The sequence below is a fragment of the Bos indicus genome, chromosome 13, assembly GCF_029378745.1.
Source record: "Bos indicus isolate NIAB-ARS_2022 breed Sahiwal x Tharparkar chromosome 13, NIAB-ARS_B.indTharparkar_mat_pri_1.0, whole genome shotgun sequence".
NCBI lineage: Eukaryota > Metazoa > Chordata > Mammalia > Artiodactyla > Bovidae > Bos > Bos indicus.
The window spans coordinates 59,483,752-59,499,187 of NC_091772.1; the positions used below are offsets into that span (position 1 = coordinate 59,483,752).

The 15,436-nt window shown below is 43.9% G+C and overlaps 2 protein-coding genes across 3 annotated transcripts in view; one reads left to right on the top strand and one right to left on the bottom strand.

Moving 5' to 3' along the window:
- RTF2 (replication termination factor 2) overlaps positions 1-15,436 on the bottom strand; it is a 43,296-nt gene that overhangs the window by 4,490 nt on the left and 23,370 nt on the right. The window lies entirely within an intron of this gene.
- LOC109567311 (beta-1,3-galactosyl-O-glycosyl-glycoprotein beta-1,6-N-acetylglucosaminyltransferase 7) lies at positions 10,070-14,471 on the top strand. Its single transcript, XM_019972154.2, has 3 exons — positions 10,070-11,098; positions 12,095-12,190; positions 13,578-14,471. Exons 1-3 carry the CDS (start codon positions 10,129-10,131, stop codon positions 13,799-13,801), a joined length of 1,290 nt encoding a protein of 429 aa, XP_019827713.2. The 5' UTR covers positions 10,070-10,128; the 3' UTR covers positions 13,802-14,471.

The window sequence follows — 15,436 nt, forward strand, 5'->3', positions numbered from 1 at the left end:
GACTGGCCTTGGCTGGTGTCTGGGAACGTACATTTCTGGAGGGTTCTTCCCATTTCCAAACTGTGCTGGGCTTCTGCTTACAGTCCCCACCCCTGCCACTGGACCCAACCTCTGGGTGCACAGACCCGAGCACGGGGTCGGCATTTAGGAGATGCCTGTTAAGGACTCACCAGCAGTACTTACTGAGCACCTACTGCTGCCTCATCTCATGATGACAGACTTAATACGAGCCCATGAGGCTCACACACAGCTGAGCCAAGGCTAGAAGGGAAGAGACCAGGGGATCTCACATTCCAGACAGAGGTCTGTGACCTTGACCTCAGAGCAGCACCTCCTGGAGGATCTCTGGGACCCACCTTCAGTTTCCTTTCAGGAGTTCTGGGGTGGGACCTGGGAATTCACATTTCTAATGTGTTCTCAGGTCCTGCAGGTGCTGCCTGTGGGGGAACCAGGCTTTGAGAACCACGGTTCTAGAGTTTAGATAGTTGGTGATTGGGGCAAATGGGCTGAATTCTAGCAGGACGGGGGAGGGATCATTCCAGAGACACAGCTGCATCTCAGCTCTGTCCTGGGCTGCAGTGGCCACTGTCATCCCCACAGGGACCTGCATTTTCAGCCGCTCCCTGGGGAGCCTGCCCTACTGAGGACAGGGTGTGGGCCAGGGGCATGGAGGACCTCTTCCTGTGGGCTCTCCAGAGTCCCTCTGCCTAGACCCTGGCCTCAGTTACTGCCTCTGTTAAAGGGAATAAACTGAACTCCCAGCAAGGGTAACACTGAAGGGACTAGAAGGCTGAGTTGGGCACCAAGCACTCGACCATTCTCAGCTACTGTTGCAGTTGCGCATTTTCTTGGAGCAGAGCTTCTGGTATCAGCACAGGTGGAACTCTAAGACACAGCCCTCTGCACCATGCTCTAACCAGCTTCCCTAGGCAGAAGCACTGCCTACCCTGAGTTCCTTATCCATGGATTCAACCAACTTCTGACTAAAAATACTGGGAAAAAAATTTTTTTCATAAAGTTCCAGAAAGCAACACTTGAATACTATTTAAATAGTTACCACGCATCTGTGCAGGGCAGTAACTATTTACACAGACCCACAACTATTAACATAACATTTACACCGTATTTACAAAGCATTTACATTCTATTAGTAGGAGTGTTAGTTGCTCAGTCGTGCCCTACTCTTTGCGACCCCATGGACTGCAGCCCACCAGGCTCCTCTATCCATGGGATTTTCCAGGCAAGGATACTGGAGTGGGTTGCCATTTCCTTCTCCAGGGGATATCTTACCCAGGAAGATCATTAGGTATTATTATTATTCTTAGGTATATTCTATTAGGTATTTTATTAAGTAACCTGAAGATGACTTGGAGTATATGGGAAGATGGATGTCGGTCACACGCAAATACTACACCATGCTATATAAGGGACTTCAGCCTCTTCGGATTCTGGTATTGGGGGCGGGGTGGGGGGGGAGTGTCCTGGACCAACCCCAAGCCCCCAGCCCAATAAGGAGGGCTGACAGTCACATGGCTGCATTCTCCCTACTGGGAGGTGCGCGCCTGCATCGGGGGAGAACGCAGAAGGAAGCCTCACAGGATTCCTCTAGACTGTCTGAGTCTCCATCCCTCACCATGAGGACTACACACCCCTGCTGGATCAGTGGACAAAGCTGGGCCATGAGGACAGCTGTAGGGCACGTCCGGTGGGTCCTACTAGCCCACTCTGCCCAGAACAGTAAGAGACCAACTGTGCACAGAATCTCTTTGATAGAGAACATTCTCAACACAAGACTGTTGCAAGTTCTGTTCTCAAAAGCTGCCAAAGCTTTCCCAGCACCTCCCAACTCTCCTCAGCCACTGCCTTAGCTGGGTTATTTACTGTGGTTCTGGGTCCAAAAAGCACAGCTCCAGGTCAAAGTAAGCTCATGTTCGGGTAAGTTTTCTCAACTGAAAAGACATTCCTTTGACCCACCAAGCCCAAGGCTGGTGCCGTAGAGATAGTTCTGTGCCCCTGGAGAACAGTGAGGCTGGCAGGCCTGGGGAAGGGAAGAGCCCCTCTGCAGGGGGAGAGTCCCTGTAACCCAGAAGCCCCGGGTTGTGGGAGATTTGGGCAGAGCCTTCCCCTGGAGGTGTCCTCCTTGGAGAGACAATGGGAGAGAATCTGCAGGAACAGAATCAGGTGGTAGATAAGGCCCAGTGAGGCTTGGGGCCGGGTTCTGGTGTCAGTAACCCTCCTGAGTGCACAACCGTGAGGCAGAGTTGTGGCGTCTGCTCACCCTGCTCCATCACAGCCGCGCTGTCCTCCTCTGGGGGCTTTCTGTGTGACCTTCCACCATGCCCTGCTGCCCTGGCCTGATCACGTCAGCGGCCTCAGCCTCCTCCCCTGCACATGACTGCTTAGTTGCCTGTCTATAATGGTGGGCTCTGCCCTGCCTGCTGCTGTGGTATGCTGCCCCCAAAGTTGTACTCTTACAGCTGATTTAGCTGCCAACACCACCAAGTCAGGAACTGCTCACGTTAAAACTCGTGGTATCTTGCTCTTGGTCTCCAAAATTTAAAAGACCCACTAATATCAAACCCACTCTTCCCTCAAGGCTTCAACTGCCTGGACTTGACCTGGCAGCCCTTGGAGAAGGCACCTGGCTCTCCCACCAGCCACAGGCCTGTGACCTGACCTCACCAGGCTTCTGCAGGACTCCAGGGCCCTGGGTGGAGCAAACCATCCCTGGAGGTGAGTGAAACCAGGGCAGGAATCAGGCTTCTGCCATGATGCCAGCCTCAGACTGGGGCTCTTCTATGTGGACTAAAGGGTAGGAATCACTTTAGAAAGGGGGGGGGGGTGGCGCTGCTGTAAAGACCCCAAAGGGACTGATCCTCTCTCTGCCTATAAAATTAACATGCACACAAAGCAGAAAACACCATATTTCCCTGTGAATGCATTTTTCTATGTGTGCCATTACCATGCACTTGAAATCGTATATTCATTTTCAGTTTTGCTTCATCACTTGGACCTTAGACGTCCAAAAAAATACGTTCCTAAAAAGGAAGCGTATATATAGCTATTTTAGATTTTTTGACAGCATAGAAAATGCTTATTATATGTTAAAAGGAAAAGTAGGCTGGAAGTTATATATTCATATGATCTCTGGATGTTAATTTCTTTTTAAATATTGGGAAAAAAAGGCTAGTAGCAAAGTCCTGAAGGAGACAGAATTAAGAGTAATATGCCTCTCTATCTGTATTTTTACATATGAGACAAATGGAGTAGTGGTTTCTCAATTTTTGTTCTTACGAACAATAACTGTGATGAAGAACTGATTACATGCATCTCGGACCCAGAAATTTCACTTCTGAGACTTGGTTATTCTGTCATAGAACCCTGTCAGTTTCCTGCATTCATGGCTTATAATATTAATAAATGAATGCATGCCTGTATGTGTGTATGAACTTTTAAAACAGGGCTTCCCTCTGTCACACCGTAAGCTCCAAATGAGACGGTTTTCTCTCTCTTGGTTGTAGCCAAGTCTTAAGCCCAGGGTCTTGCACACAGTGGACGCTCAGTAAATAACTGCTGACTACATGAATGAGAACATAACCTAAAGAAATATTTCAAACCAGGATGAAAGGGAGTGAAATTTTAAAGCCAAATAGCTCGCCTAAAAGGCCGCATGAACCTTACACTCCCTAAAACATGTGAGAATGCCCATCACATCACATAAAGGCAGGGGCAAAAAAAAAAACAACAAACTTACGGTAATCTAAAAAGGAGAAGATTGCTCCTCTTGGGCTTTAAGAAATACAAAAGTACCCCACTGTATTCATAGCACATATAAATTCTGTTATTTATGTTTATGCTGTTTTCTTAGGACTTTCATTTAAAAAATTTTAGCTGAATCAATCTGTAATGGCAACCCACTCCAGTACTCTTGCCTGGAGAATCCCATGGATAGAGGAGCCTGGTAGGCTATAGTCCATGGGGTCGCAAAGAGTTGGACACGACTGAGAGACTTCACTTTCACTTTCAATCTGTATAAGAAGCTGATACATTAAACCTATCTTTCATCCACTTATTACAACAGTTCCTCCAACATGTTTGATTTTTATTCTGTATTTTCCTCAGAGCTGTGGGGGTGTAAAGTGCATGCAAGCAACTCTCATCATTTTCTCAGCTGTTTTCTTCCACTGTTTTTTCCCCCCAGGTTAAGGATGTGAGATCCAGGTGAAATCCAGCACCAAACCTCTTCCCCCAGGGATGGACCTGCCAGGCCAGTTCAGCAGCACCCACGGGACATTTAAGACAAGCCCTCAGGGTCCTGGGGGGCAGCACTGCAGCAACATTTGACGAGCTGGCAGGGTGGCCTTTCCTTTCTTGGTAAAATTAGTCTATCGACTCAGGGAATCTGAATACCTCCATACAAACCTACACAGGGTCTCCCCACTGAAAGGCTGCATAGGTCTGTTTTTATATAAAAAGCATGCATGTTACATGCACAGCAATGCTGCAGCCCCTTAAGATCAGACAGACCAGGTTCTCTATGCCCCATTAAGAAAACTTAAGCAACATCTGTTCTGCAAAAGAGCAACAGGTATCTCGAGTGACCGCAGGTGAAGAAAAGCTGGACTCATCTGACTTAACAAAGAGCTCAGGTGTCTGGACACCCACGAGGGTGAGAGTCTCTGTGGGCTCTGAGTCACGTCTCTTGGCTTCACTATCCCCGGCAGACACACGTGGGGTAAACCTAAAGAGCGGACCAGCAAGTGGAAGACCTTTTAAGCCAGAAAAGCGAAGATTGTTAAGAGGAGAAGTACCCATCAGAGAAGAGTAACAAAAGGGGGGAGCCACTACTCGTGGACAGAGACTCCACCTCCGCCTGGTGCACAGGCTAGCCGGTGGCCGCTGGAAGATGGGGCAGGGCCAGGACTCTGCCTGTGTCTCTGAAGTCAGGCCTCTGGAGAGCCATGCTGAGGCACTCGACTGCTCCAATGCTACGTAGGAAGCAAGTGAGATTTTTAAGCGATTTTTATTTACTCTCTGAATGAAAAAGGCTCAATAATCAATTCTGGCCTCCTTCTTTTAAAAACATTTAAGAAATCTGACCCAGGACTGCCAGGATTTCACCCAGCTTTTAGAATCCGAGAAGCACCCCGTGCTGCCCTTCTCCTGGGCCAGGTGTTTGTTTTGTAAAGGGAGCCAGCCCTGAAGAAACACTCAGGTTCTGTTTTTCAACCCATGGGTCAGAATTGACAAGAATAAAATCCTCCAGGGATGAAAGGGTAACAAAACCTGCCAAGCGACTCTGGTTCATGTGACTTCAGCAGGAGCCGCAGCAAGAGAAGCAACTGAAGGAGAAGAAAAGCCAGGCAGGGTGCAGACACGCCCGGACCTCCAACCCATGAGAGGAGCATCTCTCGGTAAGTGCTTCGTGAATGCCACAGGCTGAGCAGGTATTGTTACTACTAATAAAATGAAATTTAAGTTTTTCTGTGTCTCCTCCATGCCTTTAAACTAGAACTATTGGAATATCAGTAATATTTTAAAATTCAGAAGTACTGCACATCTTTTCCTCTCAAAAAACAGCCCTCATTTTTTCATTTAAGCCAAGAAAATTTAAAGTGGAATGTTTTTAAGAATGAGACCAATTTTATTTTCAAATTTTAAATGCTGCCATTTATTGATTCCTCATGTGGGAAATAACTAAGTCAGCCTCAAGGCCGTGTCCACACTCTCAGTTCTCAATCTGCACCAATAAGAAGAACGTTTTATTTGCTGTGGTTGTTCTGAGTGGATATCCTGAAATGCAGTTTCCCTCTTCATATCAAAGTGGCTGAAGAAACAAATACTCATTTTAGGAATTAGCATGTTGTGATTAAGACATCTATTTTACTAGATAGCTAAATGGTCTGAGTTCAAAATTAGTCTAATATGTTAAAGCTCAAATAGTTCAAGAAAAAAACTGTTAACTTGTAGGATGCTCTGGACATCATTCTGAGCCTAGAGATGACAGAAAAACACACAAAATTTTCATCGCTGCAGCTACAGTGACTTTTTTAGGACAAACACACAGTAAATGGAGAGAGAGCCGACATTCATGGTCTGAAGGTCTCACTACTCCAGGAGACTGGTGGGAATTAAGCACCCCCAACCGACTTAAGCATCGAGCACCCTCCCAGGCCAGGCTCAGGAGCAAACACTCATCCATCCACTCCCACACCCCTGGGTCCCTGGGCCTTAAGAGACAGGTTCTATCATATACCCCCACCTGCAGTCCAGAAGATAAAGACTACACTGTTTAATCCCTGTTAAATTGACATTAACCAGCTAACATGAATGCTCTAAAACAGAAGTATACTAGGGTATATGGCAAAATACCACAAGTTCATCTTTAAAGATGCCCATGATCTATTTACTAACAGGAATAACCTTTAAATAAGTGTAAGTTTCAGCAAAATAATTAATTTATACAGGATGTTGCCAACCTGCCCTTTAAAGTCCATACAACAACTTAAATCTCATCATAATAAAATTCAAAACGACTGCCCCGAAGTGTTTCAGTGGCAATACCTGGTACCAAACCCACATTACTGGCTTTGTTTTGGGCTGTTTAAGGCTTGTTAGTGGGGTGGGAGAGAGGACTACAGAAGGACAGAGAAGAAAGGAAAAAAGAAGGAAAATATACTCACTGGCTCTCAGTTAGGATAGTAAGGAATTGTGAAATAACTTCTTGGAAATATTTTATGCTTGGACAAAAAACATAAAAGGTTAAATTATTCCATTCTGAGAACTAGATTAGAAATCATGTGTGATTGCTAATACCACAAAAAGGAAAAAATCTTAACACCATCCTTAACCATAGCCTTGGTAATTACTTCTATTGAAGGATATTCTACAAAATCTCTTAGATGTCATATGTCTTCAGTCAACTGACTGTAAAATCTTTAAAACATTATTCATTGTCTGGAACCTATTGAATTCTACTGTACACTATACATATTTTATTATTATTATTTTTTGACCGTTCCCCTACCAGGGACAGAACCCATGCCCCACTGACCCCCTGCCCTTCAGTGGAAGCACAGAGTCTAAACCACTGGACCACGAGGAAAGTTCCATTATATATATTTTAATGATGTTTTTGCCATGCTCACTTGCTAAGTCGTGTCTGACTCTGCGACCACATGGACTGTAGCCCGCCAGGCCCCTCTGTCCATGGGGTTTTCCAGGCAAAAATACTGGAGCAGGTTACCATTTCCCACTCCAGGGGATATTCCCAATCCAGGGATGGAACTCGAGTCTCCTGTGGCTCCTGCATTGGCAGGTGATTCTTTACCACTGCACCACCTGTGAAGCCTTATTTTAATGAGGCTACTCATTAAAAAAAAAAAAAAAAAAAGGTCTGAACAAAGAACTATATCTGCTCCTGATCCATGAAACACAATGATAACTGCCGCTCTTTCTAAAGCCTTTAAAATACACAGTTTAAATAAAACTTTTTGCGGAAGAAAAAAAAGGCTCAAAAATAAAAGACTGTACTTTTTTTTAATGGGATCCCCTCACTTGAAAAATATTGCTTATATTTCTTGGAAATTAGTGATTAAAAGTCACATGTTTAACAATTATAGTTTCATGATGACAACAAAAGTTGATTTCACATTACAGAAACAAAACAACAAAAAATCACCAAGAAGAGAGGCTGGAAATGCCTGCAAAGCTGAAAATGGTGTTCATTTACTACTTCAAAAGAAAAAATTGCCAGGCCCTAAACAGTTGATCCCTGTAGGAATTTTCACATTATCCACCTCGTGGAGGTTAAACCAACAGCAACAACTATTTACATTCAACAGCAGTAGGGTCTCCAAAGGCTTCATTTCAAGGCTGTCCTTGAAAGGCTCGTGTTGAAACAATGAAAATAAAGTTGGTGGCCCTTCCCACAACGTGACATTCTAGCACTCCCCAGCTTCTAAATTTCAAAGTGAACCTGAGCTAAAAGGAAGACTGGGCAACTGTGAACCACACACCACAGAACAAGAGGTGGAAAGGCGGCCGATTAACCCTGACCACGCTCCACTGACCGTCTCTTTATAAGGGAGGGAAGGGACTTAGCCCATGTATTGCCCTGAAGGACAACAGGTTACACATGGGACTCATCTTCATTTAATTATCACAAACCACTGAAAATACCCAATCCTCTGGGCGCTGCATGAGGTGGAGTCTGTCAGTGAAGTGGGGCTAACACTTCTGTGATGAGGCCAGCTGGTTTTACTTTGACCATAAGCTTAAAAACATCAACCAAGACAACAAACTGAAAAATACTCCAAACCCCCTTCCCATGCTAAAACTAAATGCAGGATAAAATGTAATAAACTATGGTACATGGTTTACATTTAACCAAAATTCTTAACAGAGAAGCATTTCATTTCAGGAAGGTATTTCCTTCCAACTGGATTTCTGTTTACATGATAAAGGTTGTGTCTATTTTAGAGACCAGATATGAAATGTGTTAATGACGACTCTGTACTTCATAAAAAAATGTCTTTAAAATTATGCCATAATGTTTTCTGTTTGGGACCATCAACAAACATTTACTGAACTAGAGTAAAATGTAACCTGGCATATATGGGCAGCAGCTGCTTTTTATTTTTGAAGCATGATGTGTAAAAAGAAAACTGTATACATTTTAAAAATCCACAACCCTAAACCAGCATTTATAGTTTTTCCTGGCTCACAGTTTTAAAAGCACAGAGATAACTCAAAAATGTTGCCTCATCCATACTTTCAAATGGCATCTGCAATAATGATGTGGAAAGGTAAGGGGCTAATGTGAAATTTGAGATTAACACTGGTCAAAAGTAATAGGGTCTTTAAAAACAGGAAGGAGGAATAGGCAATGATGACTTTTTTTTTTTACAGAAACTTAGAAATAAGACTCATAAATAAGGAAAAAAATTACTAACAATAAAGACATTTTACCTGATCAATTTTCTTCCCTAAATTCCCAAGGATGGTATTTGCATGCTAATAATAATTAATTAAAACACCTATTCATGCATCTCTATAGAGTTCAAGAGAGGCAACTAAATTATTATCAAATAATCTTATTAAAAATAACTTGTTTTTAATCACTGAAGCCTTCTCTAAAAAAAATTAAAATACATAAATTCATTTCAGTAAGTCGAATTATGTGATCACAAAATTTCTCTTGATTTGTTGTTCCTTTTATTGAAAAGATATATCCTCATAACATGATACAGAATTACAGCCTAAGAAATTCTGGATAATGCAAACCAGGACAGGATCTACGTCCAAAATAAATCTTTGAGATTTTTTTTTTCTGCCAAGATAAAGGCATTAACACATGAAAATATATTCAACACCATCAATCATTGGGGAAATGCACAGTAAAACCACAGTGAATTACCATTACCAATTAAACAAATTTTAAATTGACTACACCCTGTGTTGGTGAGGATGTGGAGTAAACGGAACGCTCATACTTTGCTGGTGGGGATAGAAAATGGCACACTCACTCTGGAAAACAACCTGGCAGTTTCTTAAGAAGTTAAACACCCATATGTGAGCCAGCTAGTTCACTCTTAGGTACTTACCTCAGGGATACAAAAACACAGGTCTACACAAAGACTTATGCATAAATGCTTACAGCGCCTTGTAGTATCCTAAAATGGAAACAACTTCAGTCCTTCAACAGATGAGCAAACAGATTGTGCCACATCCATTTGATGGAATACTGCTCAGCAGTAAAAAGGGAAAATGGTGATAAGTGCAATGATGTGGGTCAAACCTTAAAAGCATTATCCTAAGTGAAAAAAAAAATCCAGGCAAAAAAATACACACGTATAACTCCATTTATATAAAACTGCAGAATATGCCAAAACATCTACAGTGACCAAAGCACATTAAGAGATTATCTAGAGACAAGGATGGAAGGAGGATAGAGTACAAAGGGGCCCAAGAAAACTCTTATGGGGTAAAAGAAATGCTTAACGTGACTGTGGTGTGGGTTTCACAAGCACTTTCACAACACCCTGAATTCTGTCTGTTGTTCCTTTAGGAAGCTGAGAGGAGAACATTTCAAACCATGGTAATAAGAAGGCAACTGGAGCTCAAAGCATGAGCCAGCTGCGAGCCACAAAGCCTGGTCTTCTCGTGTGCACAGCCGTTTGCATCTTCATTTTTATTTATTTAAGGAATCTAACTCCTGAGGAAGCAGAGGAGGAACCCACCCACCCAGCAGTGGTGGAATGCGGCTTCTATCCAGATGAACTGTGCTCGGCTTTGTTTGAAGGGAAAGAGGCGGCTCCCCAGATTGCAAAGTTCTGTAGAAACCCTCATGGATCTGAAATACTTGCTCATTTACACAGACCAGGAAATTGCTCCAGGATTTCCCAGGAGTTGCATTTCATAACCAGACCCCTGTCTGCAGAGGAAGCCAGCTTCTCTTTGGCATATATTGTAACTATTCATAAGGAGCTGGCTATGTTTGTGCAGCTACTCAGGGCTGTTTATGTGCCTCAGAATGTTTACTGTATTCATGTGGATGAAAAGGCCCCAAAGAAGTATAAGACTGCAGTGCAATCCCTGGTTAACTGTTTTGAGAACATTTTCATTTCATCAAAGAGAGAGAAAATGGCTTACACTGGCTTTAGAAGACTACAGGCAGATATTAACTGTATGAGAGATCTAGTGCATTCCAAATTTCAATGGAACTATGTCATTAATCTCTGTGGACAGGACTTTCCAATCAAAACCAACAAAGAAATCATACACTACATCAGAAGCAAATGGAAAGATAAAAATATCACTCCCGGAGTAATCCAGTCACCAAGCATTAAATCTAAGACAAGTCAGAGCCATCTTGAATTCAGCCCTGAAGGAGACATCTACGTGTCTCCAAATGCAGGATTCAAGGTTGAGCCACCCCATAACTTGACCATTTATTTTGGAAGTGCTTACTATGTACTAACGAGGAAGTTTGTGGAGTTTGTGCTGACTGACATCCGCGCAAAAGACATGCTCCAGTGGTCCCAAGACATCCATGGCCCAGAGCGACACTACTGGGTGACTCTGAACCGACTGAAAGGTAAAAACAATCCAGCAGAGGGGTGTCTGTGCAGGCCAGCTGCAACAGCAGACGTGTACCCTTGAAGATTCTATTTCAGCTCTTTGACTTGGCAAACAGCTCTACATATTCTGTAGGACCTCCCACTTGGGTGGTTGTTGGCGGGGGTTGGGGTGCAGGGTGTCTCTGCTTTTAGGGGTCTGGGCTTTGCCAGGCTCACTGCTTTGTTCCCTCTCCAGAAGGAAGTGCCAGCATTCTGCATCTCCCCAAATAGAGCCCTTTGAAAATTCTGAGCACAGATCGCTGGAAAGGTCTTCCTTTCTTCATTTACTTATTAGATACTGCTGAATACCTACGCGTACTATATATCATGCTGCTGCTGCTAAGTCGCTTCAGTCGTGTCCGACTCTGCACGACCTCAGAGACGGCAGCCCACCAGGCTCCCCCGTCCCTGGGATTCTCCAGGCAAGAACACTGGAGGGGGTTGCCATTTCCTTCTCCAATGTATGAAAGTGAAAAGGGAAAGGGAAGTCGCTCAGTCGTGTCCGACTCTTCGAGACCCCATGGACTGCAGCCTACCAGGCTCCTCCATCCATGGGATTTTCCAGGCAAGAGTACTGGAGTGGGGTGCCATCACCTTCTCCATATATCATGCTAGGGGCTCTTTAAGAATGGAAAATATTAAAACTAGCCATTGTGTGTGGGTAGGTAGGTTTTCTGAGAGGCAGAGGGAAATATGATGCTTTCCTTTAAATGGGGCTTATTTGCTCTTTACATAAAGTTGACTGGCTCCAACTGGGGACGGGCCTTCAAGCTTGAATAGCTAAGTGAATAGGTCCAGGAAGACAGTGCAAACAATGAGTCCAGAAAAAATGAATTAGGACCTTTTTAACCACTGAAAATCCTTTCAGATTACCCCAGAGAGCTGTCCTTTGTGCAGACAAGGGCACACATCCTGAGTGAGGTGGGGCTTGCTTTCCACCTGCTCCCTGTGTACCTGCCTGTCTTCTCCCTTAGACGCTCCGGGCTCCACCCCAAATGCTGGCTGGGAAGGAAACATTCGAGCTGTTAAATGGAGAAATAAGGAGGGAACAGTTCACGAAGGCTGTAAAGGTAAAAACAAAACCCAAGGGAGCTCCCTGGTCGCCTAATGGGTTAGGACTCCAGGCTTTCAACTGCTGGGGCCTGGGTTCCATCCTGGTCTGGAAACAGATTCTGCAAGCCAACCAGCTCAGGAAAACAAAAAATAAAAACAAAATAAAACACACGCCATAGGATGCCTTCAAATTTTACAAAAACTGTAGAACTGCTGCCTCAGTAACAATAGGAAAAGGCTAACGGTCATGTATGAGATGATCCAATTAGCATGGTGTCAATTTTTTTAAAAACTTCTAACTACTCTCCAGACAGAAAAGTACACAAATTCTAAGAATCTGAGTCAATAAATTTTCACAAAGAGAACACCCAACAGGACTGCAACTTCCAAAATTTTCAGATAAAAATACATCAGCCATCTGGCTTTACCCCACTTGCTCCTAGAATTCAAACCCAAACATTTATTTAAAATGAGCTCCCTGCCTCTCTGGGTCTATTAGAACAAAATGACTGAATAACACAAGTCTGTGCTCGTTGGTGGGATCAGCCAGCGATACCCCACATTTCCAACACAGTTCCTGCTGAAAAAAGGTCTCTTTCCTTTGCCCTCAGGAGGCTCTCCGGAACTGTGAATTCTTTTGCCCCTTTGACTGGTGTCCCAGAGGTTTTAGTTACTGGGACAAAACACAGAAGCCAGATAGTGGGTGGAGGAGAGAGCAGTGTCTCTGTTCTGTGAACAGTCTGGAAGAGAATTAGCAGGCTGCAGGGAGGTTCTCAGGCTCATCAGTTTGGGGGAGATCACCTCCGGGTTGAAGAGCCAGAACCTGGCTCCTAGGGAGCGATTCAAGCCTACTCTCCTGGGCTGGCTCTCCCTGCCCACCCAGACCTGCGATGTGAAGATGGCAGAGAGGGGCAGACAGTCTCAGGGAGGAAATGATGGATGACGATTCACAACGTGACACAGACGGGGTCCAGTAGAAAGATGGCAAGTTCTCTGGTGCACACACGGAAGGGAAAACAGAGCATGCATGACCTCTGTGGGCCCGCAGCTCCTGGTGGACAGAGAACTCGCGGAGACTGCAGCAAATCCCTGCGTGAGTCAGTTCTTCACATCAGGGGGCCAGAGAGTTGCAGCTCATGACGAGCTAAAATTCTAAAGAATTCACCTACAGCAGCCATTAAAGACTTCACACATCACTAACCAAACGAATAGAAGCTTCCCTTCCATCACAAGTTCAAAGTTGAAAATAAAAGCCCCTTTCAAAGCACTTGTGGAAATCATGTTTAATCTGAACTTGCAAGAAGCAGAGAGGCCTGAGAGATGACCCTAGAAGTGGCACCTGTCCACGTAGATGTACACTGACAACAAAACAAAGGCGGCTCAGCTTCTGTGTTCTCTTTGCAGGCCATTACGCCCAGGACACCTGTGTGTACGGACCAGGAGACTTGCCATGGATCATTCAATCACCTTCTCTCTTTGCCAACCAATTTGACTCGACCGAGCCTCTTGTGGTCTCCTGCCTGGAGCGGTGGCACAGGCTCAGAGTTCTCGGGCAGGCAGAGGGCCCTGTGGAGGCACACTGGCATTTCCAACGGGAGAGCCATTTTAATACGGAATTGAACCGCTGAGTCGAAAGTTATAGAGACTGCTTGCTTTCTTATTGGTATCATTCTGTTTTCTTGACTTGAAATCAGAGAACATTCAACCAAAAAAGAATGGAAAAATAATTCCTTGACAGAAATTAGTCATAAAATGAATTTAGAAACTTGCTACTGACAAAGACTCTGCTGCTGGTGATAAGCCACTTTCACAGTTTAGAGAAAGAAATCACAAGAGAAAAAATAATTCAAAGTTCCACTGGTGACTAGATAAGTGACATGGAGGCCTGACTGCCTCACTAAACAGTTAATGGAAATCAAGATTCTCCAAACACTTAGATCCAGGCTCAAGTTAGAGTAAGAATGTATCTTGTCTTAAAGATACTATTGTGTATGAGATTCTAATAAAGAACAAACTCCCACTGAAAATGAAAATAGGCTTCTAGCAGTCCTCCAGTTTGGCTAGGAACAATGTAACTCTGTTCTAGAAATCCTAGAAAAACAAGGAAGAGTCTAATTCCTTTGGGTAAAAGGAAATTATGGAGTTGAAACATAACTTCTTACAAAGGCTGCCCCCAAGTTTCTGCGGGCTTGCAGCTGCGATGATGGGATGGTCTGTGTCTAAGCTGCCTATACCAGTCACAACCACAGGGAGCGCTGGGCATCTGAAATGTGGTTGCAGTGACTGATCAAGTGAACATTAACTTTAAAAACTTTAATTAATTAAAATGTAAAAAGTCACACGTAGCTGGTGGTTACAGAACAGCACAGGTCAAAGGTGTGGATGGTCTTACTTCTCTCTACTCAAAGATCCAGGTCTTTCAAAAATCCACAAATCTTTGTTGTTTTGTCGAGGACTTTTTATATACTCTTTCGAAAAGAGCCCACGGCATCATACAGGGCTGCTGCTGCTGCTAAGTCGCCTCAGTCCTGTCCGACTCTGTGCGACCCCATAGACGGCAGCCCACCAGGCTCCTCCGTCCCTGGGATTCTCTAGGCAAGAATACTGGAGTGGGTTAGAAACATACAACTATTAAACAGCACAACTTAAAACAACTAAAATAAGGGAAAAGTAGGAACCACAGGACAGGATACTAAAGAAATAAACATATAATTCAAGGACAAAGCATACCCTTTAGTGAACCGACACTTCTCAAATGCAGAAACTAAATGAGATTCCACTTAAGTCAATGCAAACAGCCCTTGAAAAGCGTGGAACTACACAGAAGGAAAAGAGGCTCTGAAAGCAGAGTCTGCAAATCAAACTTGAGCTAACCATAGCACATTGAATTTCCATTGAAACAAATATTTCTTCACCAAAGATACGTGATTCCAGGGAAAGCGCACAACAGAAGGTTAAGACCATCAGAAAATGTGAGCGCCCCAGCCAGCCTGCTTACAGGCAGACACGGAGTTGATGGTCATGGTCTGAGTGGTTGTTCAGAAAGCTCAGGTTCACCACAATCTTGTCCCCTACATTTTATAACAACTCTTTGCAAGTAAGTGCAAACCCCAGTACACTTTTTAAATTAAATAAAATAAAAAATAAAAGAAGCTAACATTGTTTCAAGTTACTTAAAAGATAAGCTTCCCTTCATTTCAATGTCAATTCATAGAACACAAATTCACACAACTGCCCTCAAAAACCTCAAATCCTGCAACAAA

Bases quoted from the DNA above. Each gene is read 5' to 3' on its own strand.
- LOC109567311 (XM_019972154.2), top strand. From the start codon at position 10,129: ATGAGCCAGCTGCGAGCCACAAAGCCTGGTCTTCTCGTGTGCACAGCC. The intron at 11,099-12,094 runs GTAAAAACAATC...CTTCTCCCTTAG, and splicing joins GACTCTGAACCGACTGAAAG to ACGCTCCGGGCTCCACCCCA. The intron at 12,191-13,577 runs GTAAAAACAAAA...TTCTCTTTGCAG, and splicing joins AGTTCACGAAGGCTGTAAAG to GCCATTACGCCCAGGACACC.